The sequence below is a fragment of the Typopeltis vanoorti genome, chromosome 24 (genome assembly GCF_054136105.1).
Source record: "Typopeltis vanoorti isolate ZY-2024b chromosome 24, IOZ_Tvanoo_1.0, whole genome shotgun sequence".
Classification (NCBI taxonomy): domain Eukaryota; kingdom Metazoa; phylum Arthropoda; class Arachnida; order Uropygi; family Thelyphonidae; genus Typopeltis; species Typopeltis vanoorti.
This window is the reverse complement of record NC_143572.1, coordinates 70,897,301-70,915,674: the sequence shown is the minus strand read 5'-3', so window position 1 is coordinate 70,915,674 and position 18,374 is coordinate 70,897,301. Positions and strand designations below refer to the sequence as shown.

The 18,374-nt window shown below is 35.8% G+C and overlaps 1 protein-coding gene across 2 annotated transcripts in view; it reads right to left on the bottom strand.

Annotated features, from left to right (window-relative positions):
* The window catches only part of ck (unconventional myosin-VIIa ck), a 526,896-nt gene that overhangs the window by 97,879 nt on the left and 410,643 nt on the right, over positions 1-18,374 (bottom strand). For both annotated transcript variants that reach the window (XM_090413984.1, XM_090413985.1), the window contains exons 36-37: positions 10,139-10,200; positions 6,877-7,029 (exon numbers count right to left, since the gene is read on the bottom strand). In XM_090413984.1, the coding sequence (XP_090270110.1) occupies positions 6,877-7,029; positions 10,139-10,200 (215 nt within the window). The remainder of the gene's footprint in view (positions 1-6,876; positions 7,030-10,138; positions 10,201-18,374) is intronic.

Genomic DNA, 18,374 nt, shown 5'->3' with positions numbered 1-18,374 from the left:
AGCTGTTAGTACAGTGATAATTAGTGATATTTATAAAATTTCAATGTGTATTTTGCAAAATTCATGATAATTTATAATTGCAAAAACTTACTGCTTTTCATTAAATTTTGAAAGTATCAATATTTTTTTCTTATATTGTGCTTTTATGCAAACTGTTAATGCTTTTTTCCCTGCAACCTGTAAGTGAGTGTCATGTTAACAGCATTAACACAAGATAATATAAAGAATGGAATTAAAAAATGACACGTGGGCAATAGTACTTTTTTAAAATTGTTCTTTCTACATACTGACCAGATTTAAATTTATTTTTGTATATTTCATTTTCTTAAATTTTGGAATTCTTGGTATCCTCTAAACAGCTTCTGTAGTTCAGGTGGTTTTGATGAAACCATTTAGTTGGAAAAATATAGTCTGAATCCTCTCTATGATATAAAGAACCTTTATCAGGTGGAGTGTCACATCATTCTCCATTTGGTGAAAGTAAGCATGAAGTGATCACTTGTGTGGTGGCCAGCCATATCACTTTTGTGAGAAAGTTATATGTGGAACTATAAGGCAGGTAATTATGGCAAACTCAGGAGGCAGCTTGCAGTGATATCATGGAATGAGGAATTTCCTGTGTACGAAATCAATGCTGCTTGGTCTCTACTCAGGAAATATCTGGCAGGGATAATGACTGAGTATATTCCAAAGGTCAGGAGATTAAATAAAGTAGGTGTTATAAATTTAGTTTAATCCTTTATCCAAGTGTAAGCAAACAAAGTTTGCACCTGAAAATATTTTCAGGACTGAGGTAAGTGGTACAACACTTAGGCAACTCACAGAAAAGGTGAACCAAGCTCTCATCACTCCTTGTCTCAGTATCTCCCATAATGCAAAGCACATCTCCTTGCAGACATGTATAATGCTATGCATTAAGGTAAGTGCCACTACCCAGACCGGTTTTGGCCTTTATTGAGGTCTCGTCAGTGGGAGGCAGACCCCGAAGTGTGCTACCAAGGCAGAAGTAATAGGAGAGGTCATATTTACCTATACGAGTTGCCAACAGGTGTACCACCTTATTATTAAATTACTCTGGATTACAAGAAAGATGTTGCTTGGTTAGACTATAATAAATTTAGTTTAATCCTTTATCCAAGTGTAAGCAAACAAAGTTTGCACCTGAAAATATCTTCAAAATAAACTTCCAAAGTAGGTGTAAAATGGATGACTGAAGAGGTGAAGTGTGCAATCTGGAAGAAAAAAGCTTTGTGGAGGCAGCACAAGATGAGTAGAGATAATCACTTACATGAGGAGTACTAAGAGTAAGCAAGGAAAGTGACTCACTTAGTAAGTAGCAAAAGTGCAGTATGAGCAGCAGTTAGCAAATGACGCTAAAAGAAATCCTAGAGAGTTTTTGATATGTGGCCAGTAGAAGGAAGAATGATTATGAGAGGATGATGTTGGTCAGTGATTATGGGAGAATGATAAACACTGAGGAGAATATTGTAGAAGTGTTAAATGAACAGTTCATTAAAGTATTCCATCCTTGTGATTGTAACATAATGCAGAATTGAGAGCAGTAGGAATGGGGAAGGAACCGCTGATTGTGAGTGAGAAGGAGGTATATGAGGAATTGAGTAAACTTGATGTCAACAAGGCCATGGGACTTGATGGCATATCACTGTGTGGTGTTTTGAGGGAATGTTCCAGGGTGTTAATAACACCTTTAATATACATTTTCAACATAGTCTTAGATTAGCACAGGTCTCAAAGGAATGGAAAGATGGCAATACTCTTCTGCTTCATAAAAGGAGATGATAAGACTAAGGCTTTGAATTATAGCCCAATCTGTTTGTCTGGAGTTATGGTTAAGGTGTTGGAAAAGCTAGTGAGGACAAGGATTCAGAACTGGGTGGACAGCAGTAGAATTCTCTTTAATAAACAGCATGAGTTTGCTAAAGGAAGATTGTGTATTAGCAATCTGCTTACTTATTATAACAAGGTGATGAATACATTGGACAAGGGGGAAATATGCATATACAGTAGTATATTTAGATTTTGCAAAGGGTTTTGATAGATTACCACATGACAAACTAGTAGTCCAAATGAAACAGATGGGGTTGGGTATAAGGGAAGTGATATCCCAGAAGAGGAAAGTCACTGCTGGCATGCCTTAGGGATCTGTTTTGAGCCATTGTTGTTTAATTTGTATATAAATGACACTGAAAAAGGTTTAAATGGTGATATACAGTTGTTTGCATGATGCAAAGCTGGGGAAAGTTAGAGCAGTAGAGAAGTAGAGCAGGTATAGCTTCTCAAGAGGACCTAAATAGACCGTCTGAATGCACTGACTTGGGAGCATAAAAACACTGTATCAAAATAGGAGCAAATCTCTCCTATTTTGGTTAGACTGGTTGTACAGTAGACATTAGCGATCAGAACATTTGGAATACATTCATTTCGTCCAAGCTGAGAAATCTGGTCTTGTGGAAACTGGAGTTTTTAGTAGTGGGACAACACAAAAATTCTTCACAAAGTTCTTTCAACTTCAAGAGTCTCTTCAAAGAATGTTATGAAGCCCTTTGGAATCAACCCAATCTTAATTGGAATGACAGTCGAAAAATTTCTAAATTCTGAGAAATATTGACCCTAAATTCTCACCAATAATCCTTAATTCTATTGTGCAAATTGTAATATATGTCTGCAATGATAGCACAAAGAGAGTTTTGTTTTTTTTCTTTAGAAGAGGGGGAGGGGTAATTCATTGCATATGTGTGTGTGTGTGTGTGGTTGTATTATTTCTATCTTCATCAAAAAATATGTAATCCAAGATGTCAAACTACACTAGTTCTATGGTATTTGGTATACTTACTGTTTTATCTTTTTATGAGGAAGGGAGTTACCCATGCCATCTATTATTTCATGATGAATCCATTGCAGTTAGATGTTAATAATTAATAATATTAAAGGGTCTGGAGGCATGTCTTTGATCCTCTGTGGTGCACATTCCTTATGTTTTTAAATTAGTGGGTTCTCATCAAACAGTATGAATGTTTTTGGCATGTCTTCAGGAGTGAGCCCATATCTGTTTTTCTGTTTTATGTATTCTAGAGAGACAGCAAGCAATTCATACCATTCAGAAATAGTGCAGTTATAAGAAGGCTGGATCAACAATACTGTATGTGTTAACATTTCTGCTGACACTTAGTATGCTCCCTCACAATTAGGGCATTTTGCTCTCACAGTCTTTTTCTAGTGATCTTTACTGCTGTACTGGGCATAGATGGTAGAACCATGAGAAGCAGTTTGAGAATGATCATAGTTTTAACATTTAAAGCAGTGTAAAGGATTTAGAATGCAGAGCCTAACTGGGAAGCTTAGACATCCCACTTTCACAGATATTGGTGGTTTAGGTGTGTTGAAATTAAGGATGATATTCCTGGTGGGAACTATGTGATCATCCCTATATATTCACCTCATGACTGTCACTCTTTGATCTTTTATTTCAGAATAGATCTCTGTCCAGAACATTAACAAACGGAGCCATTGTATTTCGGAGAAAGGCATCCACTCCAGCAAATTTTCCCCTTCAACACAAAAGCACATAAGTGGGAGCCAGACCCAGAAGGGATACCAAGGTTAAAGTAATGCAGAAGTCATATTTTCTATATACAAGTAGTCAAAAGGTGTCACACCTTATTATTAAAATACTCTAGATTAGATAGAGATGCTGAAAATATTTTCATTTGGTTATACTATAAATTAAAGATGCCAAGAAATTATATTCTTGGTTTAATACTTTATCCAAGGGCAAGGAAATAATGTTTGCACATGAAGTATCTTCAATGACTGGGCTACTTGTATATAGAGTCTAATGACTTCACTAATAACTTTCTTCAAATAATCGAGAAAGTTATAGAAGCTAACAAATTAATTGGCAACCGCCAGTATGGATCCCGCCAATCCAGATCCACTGATATCTTAGCCTACATCACTTACCACTAGACTCGTGCCATGAAAAGGTTGAGAGAAATGTGTGGTTTCACCCTTGGCTTGCAAAGCAAGCTTTGATGTAAACACGATTTGGTGTTATGCCCCCTGTGTTGATGCCAAACATGCCTTCCTTCAAGCTACCTGCCTTCAGTTTATCTATAACTGGATAGCTAGCTTTCTCTCTCTGGTCATTCACTGAGTGTCATGGTGATGCACCCTCTCTCTTAGAGCTTTTCCCCAAATGCAGGGGTGCCTCAGGATACCATTCTCTTACCTGCCCTCTTTTTTCTTGTACATAAATGACTTACTTTCAATCACTATAAATCCTATTCATAGCTTTGCCAATGATAGCATTCTTCATTCATCCTACTCCTGTGACAAACCATGTAGTTCCCAAACATCCCTTACATCAAGATCATCTGCAACCAGTGCCTTAAACACTGATCTCCATATCAATCTTCAACGAGACAAGGATAACCTAGTTACCTTCAATGCTGTCAAAATGCAGTCCTGCCTTTTCTCTCACAAAAGGGATCTCAGTTTACCTTCCCTCATCCTCAGTAATGCGCACATTACCAGACAGGATAAATTATCTCTTCTTGGACTGACATTTACTTCCAACTTCTCTTGGTACAAACACATAATATCAATAGCTTCCTCAGTTCTAAAAAATTAGACATTCTTTTCCACTCAAGAAGCTATTTTCAACTCACTCAGCTACTAATCTTATATAAATCCCAAATCCACTCGTTCTTAGAATACTGTTCACACATTTGGTATTATGCCCCTAAAACCTTCTTAAAAATTATTGATGTTGTCCAGAGGAGAGCAATTTGACTATTAGATGACCCTTCCATCACAGGCTCACTTCAACCTCTATCTCACAGAAGCAATGTTTCAGCTGTGTGTATCTCTTCTACAGGTACTTCCATGGTCACTGCTCCAGTGAATTAGCAAACATCAATTCCTCCACTTTCTGTTAGGCCTATTAAAACAAGCACAACCACTGTCCGACATACCTTTTCAGTATAACTGCAAACTCATCAACCCTGCTTCTCCTCTTCCTCATTATTCCATCTAATTCTGTTGTCCTTTGGAACAGCCTTCCTCAAGATGTTCAACCTACAGCTCTGTAAGAAGAATGTCAATAGGTTTCTTCTTTCTCAACCCTTATCTGCACCTCACACATGGCACTGAGATGCTATAGGTTCTTGTACCTCTTGTGTGTGGAAAAAAAAAAAAATAATAATAATAAGTATGACTATCCTGATCTTGCTATTTATTTACACAAGTGAACATTGTAGAGGGCTCTATATTTCTAAATGATTGCAATGTATTCAAAAAACAGCTAATTCTTTTAACAAGTTAAGGCTTCCATAGCTTGATATATCCATGTTTTTGTGCCTGCAAACGGACATACAACTTTTTTTTAGCAAAAAATTACTTCTTTAATTACTTTCATACAACATTTTATGTGCTTCTTCAGAGCAAAAAAACAAATAGAAAAAAAAGTATAGAGAGATTCCTAAATTAAGAACTGTCATTATTCCATTAAACTTGCATAAGATGTAGAATATATTAATGAGATGTCAGACACGTGACTCATTATTATAGTGTGCTAATGACTTCTCTCACAGCCTAAATCATTAATAAGCAGGTCTTTTATATATGCTGCACATAGCTGATTTAAGATGAGACCTTGGTTTATATTACATTGAGTTGAACATCATATGTTTTCACTCACTTTAAATCTATACACATAATTGTTGAATTCTATGTATGGCATTTTTGCGAGTTTCCACTGCATTTGTCTTTAGTAATGTGAAATGCCAGTTCTGATTTTTGTGTCCATTTTTTCTCCTTGACATGTTCCTTTTCATAGATTTTTCTAGATGTAGGGCTCTTCAGGAGGCCTTGAGTAGGCTGGAAAGGTGATAAAAATGATTGAGGGATGAGACTCTTTAACTACAGTTTACTGTAGAGTTGAGTGTCATTGACACTCTTTAACTACAGTTTATAGTTAAAGAGTGTCAATGCCCAAGTTTTAAACATGGGATCCATACCATATCACTTTAAGAAACTTAAAGTTATAGTAGACAGAGTAAAGAGAGCTGATCAGAGGACACATTGCAAAATTGATGAAGTTAACTAGAATATTTTTGCAGTAGGTGTAAAGGATATTGACCAATAGAGATAACCATGTTCTCATTTCATTGTACAAAGTTTCAAGCGGGCCACACACATATGGACTACTCTGCTCACTGAGATTTGAAGGAAAAGGAGGAAATTAAGAGGGTGAAGATTCAAAAGTTAGTAACAAAAAAGACATTAGGACTCTGTACTGTTGGATATGAAAACAGATTGAAGGCATGTAGTCTGCATAGTTTAGTAGATGGGAAAATGCATAAATGATATGATTATGCCATTTAAGTGGTTGAGAAGGATCTCCCCAGCCAGCATGTATTTCACGAATAGATGTTAGAGAGATTCTTCAAAGAAAACAAGTGGCATTCCTTGAAGTTGTTCAAGGGAGAAGCAAGCAAGTAGTGTGTGTGTGTGTGTGTGTGTGTGTGTGTGTGTATGAAATGCATTGCCTGAAAAAAATGAATGCAGATAGTGAATTAGATTAAAGTGGCACCTTAACTGGATCTCCTGTAATAAGTTTCACAACTCTATGGAGAACCTATATTAATAATATGTGTATAGCAACACCATATCATAATCCTTTGCATAATCAACAAGGCAGTAAATTAAAATAATACTAACCAAATCTATTTCTATGAGATTTTATATTTGTGTATCAATATCAGAGGAAGAAGAAATGGATAAATAACTAAAGTTTATAGTAATTAAAAGTGTTTTGAACTGTTTTCAGTGAATATTTCTGTTATTTATACTAACCTTAAAGTTTTCTGAAGCCGTTGCAAAGAGTCCATGGCAATTGGATGTCTACGAGTTCGCAAAAATAGTGTCAGCTCCTTTAATAAGGTCTGGCTAGGAGCAAAAAGACCTGTTGCTAACCACATTAATTCCCATCCTCTGTCTTCACTTAGCCTACATGAAATATAAACAGTTCTTAGAGTAACACTATATACAGAATTAAAAAATAATCTTCTGAAAATTTTGAAATGTGATATTTAATAAAAAAATAATTATTGCTCACAATATTTAAGAATAATTTGTCTTCAGATTTAAATCCTGTATTGATCTGGTGATGTAGCTTGAAGAGCTACATCACCAACGCAGGAGTGATTCAGGGCTGTTCGATCATTTACCCTCTGCTATACATAAATGACCTACTCTCAATCACCACAAATCATATCCACAGCACCACACATCCCTCTCATTTGACAAACCACGAAGTGCTCAAACATCCCAAGCTTCAAGATCATTAGCAACAACCAGCACCATAAACAAAGATCTCCATACCATCCTTCAATGGGGAGAGGATAATCTGGTCACCTTCAATGCAACCAAAATGCAGTTTTACCTTTTCTCTCATAAAAGAGATTTCAGCTTACTTATCCCTACTCTCATTAATACACAAATCATCAGCCAGGATCAAATCTCTCTCTCCTTGGATTGACATTTATCTCCAGCCTCTTCTGGCATAAACATATCATGTCAATAGCTTCCTCAACTTCTAAAAACTAGGCATTTTTTCAAGACACTACTTTTTATCTATTCAGCTACCAACTCTATACAAATCTCAAATCCACCTATCCTTAGAATACTGTTCACATGTTTCATGTAGTGCGCTTAAAACTTCCCTGAAAATTTCAGCATTTCTGAGAAGTGAGTGCTTCGATCAAGTAGTGTCCATGAAAGTATTTCCAAGTACTTGCATGGACACTACTCCATAGAAGTAGTATCCATGTTAAACTGGCAACTATCACTTCTCCACTTTCTGGACCTATTAAAACAAGAGTAGTAGCTAATCAACATTCCTTTTCAGTAAAAGTGAAAACATACGAGCTCACTTCTAATCTTCCTCTTTTATTTCATCTACTTGTATTCTCTGGAACAACTTTCCTCATGGAGTGTTTCTCAACAGCTACAACCTCCAACTCTTCAAAAAATCAGCAAATTCTTTCTCAATCCTCACCTGTACCACACACATACATAGCACCGATGTGCTAGAGATTCTTCTATGTTTCATGCACAGGATCAATTTAAAAAAAAAAAACTCAATGTGAATGAAAAAATGAATGACTGGAGCAATCAAAAATGAAAGAGGTGAAATTCTGATAGAAAAAGAGAAGATATTACAGAGATGGGAAGAATATGTAAGCAAACTTTATGAAGACAGGGAAAGAGGAGAAATCAAAGTAAAGAACATAGTGGGCAGAGACTGTGCATCATGAGGGAGGAATTGAATCTAGCAATTCAAAAGATGAAAGAAGGAAAATCGTCTGGAATAGATGGTATACAGATAGAACTTATAAGGAATATAGGTGAAAAAGATATAGAAGTGTTATGGCAAATTATTAACGGAATTTATGAAGGACAAGAATTACCAGAGGAGTTTAGAAGATCAATTTTTATCCCCATTCCAAAAAGGACGGGAGTTTTAGACTGTAACAATTTTAGAATGATAAGTCTTATAACTCACACAGCAAAAATTCTGGTGCAAATAATTTTAGAGAGAATTAGGAATAAAATAGAAAAAGAAATGAATGAGGAAGAACAGTTTGGATTCAGAACCAACAGAGGAACTAGAGAGGCTATAACTTGTCTAAGAATTGGGGAGAAAACACTAAACCATGGTGGAAAGTTGTTTTGGGGATTTCTAGATTTTGAAAAGGCATTTGATACAGTGAAACATGAAAGGCTTTTTGACATTCTGGAAAATACTGATATTGACTCTTATGACTTGGAAATTTTAAAGAGATTATATTGATCACAAATAGCGTCAGTATGTGTAAATGGAGAGGAAACAGGAGAATTCCCGGTGGAGAGAGGAATCAGACAAAAATGCAAGTTATCACCATTATTGTTTAACTTTTATAGTGAACAAATGTTTAGAGAGGCACTTGAGGATGTAGAAGAAGGAATAAAAATAAACAGAAGAATCATTAATAACTTAAGATATGCGGATGATGTAGTGGTGATGGCAGAAAGTAAAAATGGGTTACAACAAATTATTCAAAGAATTGAAAACTCTTGTAAAGAGTATGGACTAAGAATTAACACAAAAAAGACCAAGATAATGATAACAGGTATAAAAATAGGAAATAATGCAAAAATAAGATATGGAGGAAAGATTTTAGAAGAAGTGGAAAGATTTCAATATTTAGGTAGCTAGCTGGATCTCAGCGAAAGGAACTTCAGAGTTGGACATTAGAAATAGAAAAGGCAAAGCTAAATCGGCATTTATGGAAATGAAGAGAATTTTAATAAACAAGAACACTAAAATAGGCGTTAGAATTGGAATAGTTAAAGCAACAGTTTGGAGTATTGCAAGTTATGGAAGTGAGTCATGGACACTCAGAAAGAGAGATATGGAAAGAATTAATGCATTGGAAATGTGGTGTTATAGAAAGATGGAAAAGATTAGCTATACAGAAAGAATATCAAATCAAGAAGTTTTAAGACGAGTTGGGATGGAAAGAACACTGCTAAAGAATATTATGCAAAGAAAGACCAGATTTGCAGGACATCTTCTGAGAGGTTCTTCGGAACACCTGACAAGAACTACATTACAAGGGAAAGTTGAGGGGAAGAGAAGACGTGGAAGACCAACTAGAGAGTGGTTTAATGACATCGTGGAATGGACTGGTTTAAGAATGATGGAAGCGACAGACAGAGAGAAGAGCTGCTCATCTGCTGCAACCCTCTTGCTAGAGGATGCTACCAGACAACGATGAATGAAAAAATATTTAAATCTTATTAATAATTACTCTTTATTCTAATTATAATAGAAACAGTTAATACAGCAGAAAATAGGTAAGGAAAAAAAGGGAATGATAATATGATGAAAAAGGCTGAAGTATACCTTGTGAAAGAAAGCGAATGACCTTTTAGGAATACAATCCTTTTAGGAATACAATGGAAATGAAAGTTATGGAGAGAAGATGGGAGGTGAAGATGTGAAGAGCAGAGTGACCTAATAAATAAATGTGTTTAAGCAAAATATAGTTAGAAGGGATATTTTGACACATACCTGTTCTTATTTTCTGTGAGCTGCTTCATGACTTGGCAGTAGATTTCATCTCTTAAAATCTCCTAAAAAGTAAAAAAAATATAATAAATAACATGAGGTAAAAGTCTCATATTTGTCTGAGGAATTGATGGAATAATTATCATAGGCTTTGGACTGGTATGATTGTGAAGTCAACATGAATAAAAATGTCATAATGATGTCATAGCCTTTCCTCAGTTTTTCTACTAATGAAGAACTTTGCCTCTTCTAACTGATCTCAGAACACATAGTATCATCTTTCTATTCTTCACTAGACAACACATTCTTAATGTATTATTATTATTATTATTATTATTAACAAATCCATGGAGTCTATTGACTCCATGGAAGTAAGTTTCACCCAACCAATGAATACATTAATGAACCTTAAATTCATTCATATTCAAGCATTTACAATGCATTCTGGAAATGCAGTTCACCACTTACCATGTAAAAAATTTACATGGTAAGTGGTGAATTAAATTTACTTCTCATTCCTTTCTTTACCATGCTTTTACAAGTTTCAGGAGTGGCCTCTCATTCTTCCCTTCACTCTGTACAAACGTCTTCTCTATATTAATCCTATAAAATCTCCTCACCAACTTAATCATCCCTATTGTATCACCTCTTTTCTACCTGTATACAAACCTGTGCAATTTACATTCTTCAGAATTTCTCAATAATATTTCAGAGTCCTGATATTACTTGAGTCATCATTTCAGGCCCATTTCCAAGAAGTCCCTCATTACAATAGCAAGCTGGACTGTGCACAAATGGCTATGTGTAGTTTAATCACTTTTTGCACAGTAGTATAACCACCTCTTTATCTCATTCATCCAAAAAACTAGAGTTTTTCTTTCTTCAAAAGAGACAAACTAGCCAGAGAACACATGAAATTAACAGACATAATACAGTAGCTTCAGTTGCTTTAGATGTAATTCCAAACAATCAAAACGAACTTTATCTGTACTTGGCTTCTCATTGCAATAATGTAATGTGCCTTCGTCATCATTCTGATCTGAAATCTCATTTACCTCCTGGAGCAGAATTCCACAAATGGAATACACCTTTGCATTCCAAAAATGTACTTAAATCTTTCAACAGGATGAAGGATGATAACTCTTGCTTTGCATCATCATCAGCAAACAACTAATACTCTCTCCACTCCCAAAAGTTCCTGTAACATTTACTTCCTTCTAGGTGTTGTATATCATCATTTATGCCAGTAAGACACACAATAATGAAGTGCTCATTAAAAAAATTAAACTACATTCTCTGCCATGCTCACTTTGCTATAATCACCATCCACCGATTTCAATCTTCTTTAATTATTTTATCTCTTGCTTTTCACATAGCAGAAGTTCTGGACTTGCATTAGTATGATTTAGTCACTCTCTCTCTCTCTCTCTAATCATATTTGTGCTTTTTTTAAAATGATTCCTTTATGATGCTCACCACTTTTCTAATCTGCATTTTTATATTACTCATGCATCTGAGGAGTATAAAATTATATAATTATATAAAATATAGTTACTCTGATCATTACTTACCTATTATTTTATACCCTTCATAATAATTTCTTTTCTAATACTCTTTGCCTAATTTTGCTGTTGCATCCATTTCACTTCTATATTATTTATTATCTCAGTATGCAGTTGTGTACTGCCTGTGTCAGAGGGTCTTAATTCTCATACTATGATATTTAAGTGATTACCATCACTCTCCCCCCTTTGGTCACCTTTTAAAGCCAGTATCACATTCACAACTGAATCCTGTAAAAGGTTTTATCACCAAATCTGACTAAAACCTTTTGTAATTATTGTCCTCTACATTCCTATGACAACATCCTGTTAGACAAATTAAATACTCAGGTCATTAATAGACTGGTGACATGCAGTATATAACCCTTCCCAGCCAATTCAACCCACACCTTTCTGATATATGGTCTGTTTCTACAAACAGTGCTCTGGGGAGGTGAGAACTGCCACCTAAAAAAGCATACCTTTCCTAGTTGGAGGAAATGTTGACTAGACTTCTAGGTGGTAGATGACATGCTCTCTACACTATAATTACTGAATTAGAAAGCAAATGCTTCCTCAATTTGAGAATACAGCAATATAGCAGTTTTTGCAGGTCAGTCACGAGATAGTAAATAAGTGTTACTTATACCTATTGGTAAGTAACACTTAGGGAAGCTTTCCAGTCAGCTGACAAATAATCCTGCTGCTTACTCTGCCAGGTTGTGCCTGGAGAGAATTCACGTATAGCAGCTGGTAAAGGAGCACTGTCAAGGACACACTGGATTGGAGTCTGGACACTTTCTGTGTGGGAGTTATGCCAAAAGTACTTCAACTCCTCCTCCTATATGTTCCTACTTTATATTTTCCAACATACTAGCATGAATGACAGCATAAAACCTGATAGCGTTTGTTATGTGCTAACCAGTCGTTTTCAACTTTTGTGATTCGTGAAGAAAGACTCTCCAACCCACTCAGTCTCTTGTCTTTTCTTTCAGCATTTGTAAGTTCAAGTTGGTAAATTTTTTATGGGGTCCATCCAACTTTTTTGCAGTCTTCCTCTTCTTCTCATTCCCTCAATCTTCCCCAACATGACTGCCTTTTCTAATGATTCATCGGCTAGCATAATATGTCCAACATCAACTTCTATTTCGTAATAATCACCTCCAAGGAGCATTTTGTCTTTATACTCCCTAAAACCTTCTTAATAGTCTCCTCAACACATGAATCAATTTGCTTTCTGTCTTTCTTCTTAATAATCCATTTTCACATCCATACATCACTAGTGCAAATACCATTACTTTGACAATTCTAACTTTCATGGCCTTATGCACACCTCCATCTTTCATAATTTGTCAGGTTTAACTTCATCCCCAGCTGCTCTCAATAATTCCACTGACACTCCATCAGCTCCAAGAGCTTTTCCTTTTGGCATCTGTTCCATTGCTGATATCACTTCACTTTTCATTATCATGAGTTTCTCAACAAATTCTCTCCTTTCAAATTCAAATGCTGGAAAAAGTTCATAGACAATTCACTAAAGTGTTTTCTGGTCTCTGGGATGTTAGTAAGCTAGTAAGCAAAATAAAAGTAAAGTATGAGCAGAAATTGGCAAATCAGACAAAGAAAAACCCTAGAGAATTATTTTAGATATGTGGCAACTAGAAGGAAGAATGATTATGGTAAGATGAAGTTAAGGGATGAAAGTGGTAGAATGGTAACTGCTGCAGAAGACATTGTTGAGGTATTCAGTGATCAATTTATCAGGGTGTTTCATCCTGATCAGGGTGAAATCATGAGGAACTTAAGTGTAGAGGACATAGGAGAGGATGGCTTAATTGTGAGTGAGCAGGAGATATTTGAAAAAACAAATAAACTTGATGTCAATAAGGCGATAGGATTTGATGACATATCACCATGAATCTTAAGGGAATGTTCCAGGGAATTGGCATTAGCATTGATTTGTTTAATATGAGTTTTACAACAGCACAGGTTCCAAGGGAGTGGAATGAGGGTAAAATTGTTCCATTGCATAAAAGTGGTGATAAGGCTCTAGTTTCAAATTATAGGCCAGTCTGTGTGTCTGGAGTTGTGGTAAGGTCCTGGAGAGATTGGTGAGAAGTAGGATACAGAAATGGGTTGATAACAGCAGTATTCTCTGTGGTTGTCAGCATGAGTTTGTTAAGGGGGAGATCATGTTTCACTAACTTACTTATGTACAATAACAAAGTGACAAATACCTTGGATAGGGGAGATGCATATACAGTGGTATACTTAGATTTTGCAAAAGCTTTTGATAGACTGCCATATGACAAGCTCTTAAATAAATTGAAACAGATGGGAGTGGATAACAGACTTCTGTGTTGGATCAGTGACTGGCTGTCAGATAGGTATCAGAAAGTTGTATATGGGTGCAGTATCTCAAAAGCGAAAGGTCACCAGTGGTGTGCCACAGGGGTCAGTTTTGGGACCATTGTTGTATAATTTGTATGTGAATGATATTGAGTTGGGTTTAACTAGTGATATCCAGCTGTTTGCAGATGATGCAAAACTGGGGAGAGCAATGCACAGTCAAGCGGATGTTAATGCCTTACAAGAGGACTTGAATAGATTGTATGATTGGGCAGGTAACTGGAACTATCTGTTCAAAGTTGCAAAGTGTAAGATTTTGAGATTTGGTAAGCAACGATGAGATGCAAAGTATACACTTGGCGTGGAAACTTTAACAGAAGTAGAGGAGATGAGAAATCTAGGAGTGATGGTGGACAAGGACCTGAAATTTAGGGGCCACATTGTACAAGTTGTGAAGATATCACATTGGATAATGGCAATGATGCAGAGGACCCTGACATGCAGAAATAGAGAGGTTATGATTCCATTATATAACGTCTTGATCAGGCCTCATATGGCACAGATTTGGTCATTGGGTTTTCATAGTGATGAGGATATGTTGGAAAGGATCCAGAGAAGATTCACAAAGGTAGTCAGTGGTGTTTGGAATGTGAAGTATTTTCATAGACAATCACAAACATCCATGCCCATGGCGGGATTCGAACCCGCAGCCTTTTGGCTAGAGAGCAGATGTGCTAACCAGGCCGATAATGCTAATTATTATAACGTGTTGCCTCCAACAAGTTTACAGATTCATATGGGAAAGTCACTTGAACCACTGATACGGCATACTTAATTCACAATTAAGATATTGAGCAATATACTTCCCACTAATGACTATTTTTATGTTAACTCTGTGTGTTCTCTGGTTGATCTGAATGTATGCAGGTTGAATACACAAGTTTCCGGGTGGGGGAAAACCTTTCTTCCTAAGTGATCAACAAACTTTTGTTGAACTAAAAAAAAAAATAAGTTCATATATATATTTTTCTCATTACTCATTCACTTCCTTCATACTCTCATTTGTTCTTCACATACTATCATTCACTGCTTCCACTACATTCTCTAACACTTTCACATTGCTGCCTATATCCATAATATCTATAATAGCCTATATCCAAAATATCCATAATAGCAGCTATTTCATTATCCACTTTCGATATGACTAGCATTTCATGTGCTCATTCATGAATTTTCATAAAACTTTTAATGATCATATTAATAAACTAATTTATTAATATTATTATATTAATAATATAATAATAATAATAATACAATAATTAATTTTATTATTAATAATTTTTATATTTACTTAAGAGTATAACATCACCTGCATAACAAGCTAAGTTGCAGTCTCCAATTTTGCTAACAAGTTTAATGCTACCTTCCTTCATAATATGATCTTTATGGAAAATGAAAAAACATTGGCAATAGGGTGCACTCTTAATGAAAACGTAAGTTTCTGTGGTTTAGCAGTTATGTGGGAAGTTTTCAGTATTGAGACCACATTATAGTTTGGAAGTTTTTTCCCACTTGGTTAGACTATCATAAATTTAGTTTAATCCTTTATCTAAGTGTAAGCAAGGTGGAAATAATAGAGAAGTCATATTTACCTATACGAGTTACCAATACTAAAAGTGTCTCACCTTAGTATCACCATCTCTGGGTCTGGCTCACACTGACGAGACCTCAATATAGGTCGAAACCGGTCTGGATATGGCCCTTCCCTTAATGCATAGCATTATACATGTTTGCAAGGAGATGTGTTTTGCATTATGGGAGATACTAAGACAAGTGATGAGAGCTTAGTCTACCTTTACCACAAGTTGCCTCAGTGCTGAAGATACTTCAGGTGCAAACTTTGACACTTGGATAAAGGATTAAACTAAATTTATGATACACATTATAGTTCATTTTTTATTAAACTCTTTATTTATATCATAATGTTGTCTCAATAGCGAAAACTTCCCACAGGGAAGTTTCTGGTAATGAGAAGTTTTAAAATTTCTGGTATTTGGAAATTTTAAAATCAGTTTAAAACTATCTTCCAGTAACACTACCTCCTTGAATTCTAATTTCTGAGCTATAGCTTTTAGGTAAAAACTATATATTGCTTTGTACAATGTCTTTTTACATCAAGATTTGAATAGCTTGTCTCTTGGCTTATCACATGTCTTTTCCATATCTACAAAACTTGAATACATAATTCTGTTATACTTCTGTGATTTCTCAACTATTTCTCTTAAAGTAAAATTCTGATCCTGACAACCCATATTACAGCTGAACCAAGCTCATGCTTTTTGAGGTTTAATTTCCACATTTTTTTATTATCCTCGAGTATGCTTGCATAAATCTTACCCAAAACATTCAGTAGGGAAATTACTCTGTAATTCTCACATTCAGTTGAATGTGAGAATGTGTAAAAAAAAAGGGAAATGTGAGAATGTGTAATTCTCACATTTCCCTTTTTTATAGATGGGTACTACAGGGAGTATTTCATAGCTAATGCTAATTCTAAAAATAGTTTCTCAGACCTGCTGCTTCCATGTAGCACAGTTGCCTTTCATTTAATCCTGTGCAAAGATGTATGGTCTGCCAGTCTTGACCTGTAGATAACGATAATGATAACCGTGAATGCAGTTCTTATATTTTTCAAGGTGGATGTTAACAGATCTGCTGGTCTGTACAAAACAAGCTAAGTTGCAGGCACTAAGGAACCTTATACACTTCAGGATGTGCAAGAGGATGAGGTTGATCCTTTGGAGAATGGATGAGTGGTTTGAAATGGCACAAAAATGATATTTATGAAGAACATTAGTTATCTTTTGGAATTTATATGTGAGGTGTGAGAAAGACAGGAGAATGCAGCATTTTGTCTATTTTATAGGGGTTGAAGTCACTGTTTGATTTCTGTGGTTTAATTCACAGCATAAAAGAAATAAGAAAATAATTAAGATATTTATGTAATTTATTTAGCTGGTAATATTTTGCTGGTGGGGTGCTTAAGGGTCAAAGCTGTATAACTGAGAGGAGACCTCCACATAGCCTTTAAAGGAATGCGGAGAACCGACCAGGGCTTCTGACCTAATGTCCAATCCTCACCTTCTCGTGGTGCACCCTGTTGGGTATCTACTTTGATACTGAACGAACGAGGATGGGCTGGCAATTTGGGATTTAGCCGACCAAATTGTATTCTTATTGGTTAAACCAAAATAAAAAATGATGGTACAACATGACAAAATTTCATGCCGGCTGGGGCGTCGCCCGGTTAAACAAGGCCCCCGTTGTTTTTGCCAGGGAACCAGGGCGAACAGCGAAAAGTCAGCTACTGGAACAAATCTGAAAACAAACCCCAACTCAACATCACCAGAGTTAAAGATCGGTACTATCAACGTAAGAAGCCTGAATGGCAAAGAAATGGAGCTAGCTGAGGAATTAGATAAGTACCAGATCGACATAATAGGGGTGACTGAAACAAAAAAGACCAAAACTGGTGAGATCTTTCTGAGCAATAAATACAAAATGTTATATTCAGGCAATAACAATCAAGGAAAAGAAGGAGTAGCCATAGTATTCAACACAAAATACGAGGCTAATCTTCTTGAATGGCAGTCAGTCTCAAGTAGAGTAATGTGGGCAAATATGAGAATGGGGAACTGGACAATGAGACTTATTTGTGCCTATGGTCCCACAGAAGGTTCTACTAAGGTAGAAGTGGAGGAATTTTTTGAGGCTTTAGAAAAAGCAACTGACACAATGAAAAAGGAAAAGTTGGTCCTTGTTGGGGATCTAAATAGTAGAGTAGGAAATGATTGTGAGACATACAAAAATATTTTGGGAAAATTTGGAGAAAAGAGCAAAGCTAATAATAATGGCAAATATCTGTTGGATTTCTGCTCAGGACATGGACTGGTTATTACTAACACCATGTTCCAACATAAAAATGTGCACAAATTCACATGGAGAGAAGAGGCTAGGAATAAGAAAAGTCTCATTGACTATGTTATTGTTGATAGTGATGTTTTCTCCCTGGTGCAGGACACCAGAGTGTACAGAGGATTTGAAATTGGAAGTGATCACTATTTAGTCTTGAGCAGGATAAAATTGAATTTCATATTGAAAAGAATAACATGTAAGAAAGTTTTAAAGCGAATAAAAGTTGAGCAGCTCTCAGATGTAAACTGTAGACTAAAATACAGAAATATTATTGAAAAGAAAATGAAAGAGTTTGAGAACAGGAATCAAACCTTGGAGATTCAGTGGCAAACTCTAAAGGAAACATTGATTGATTCTGCCAGAGAGGCATGTGG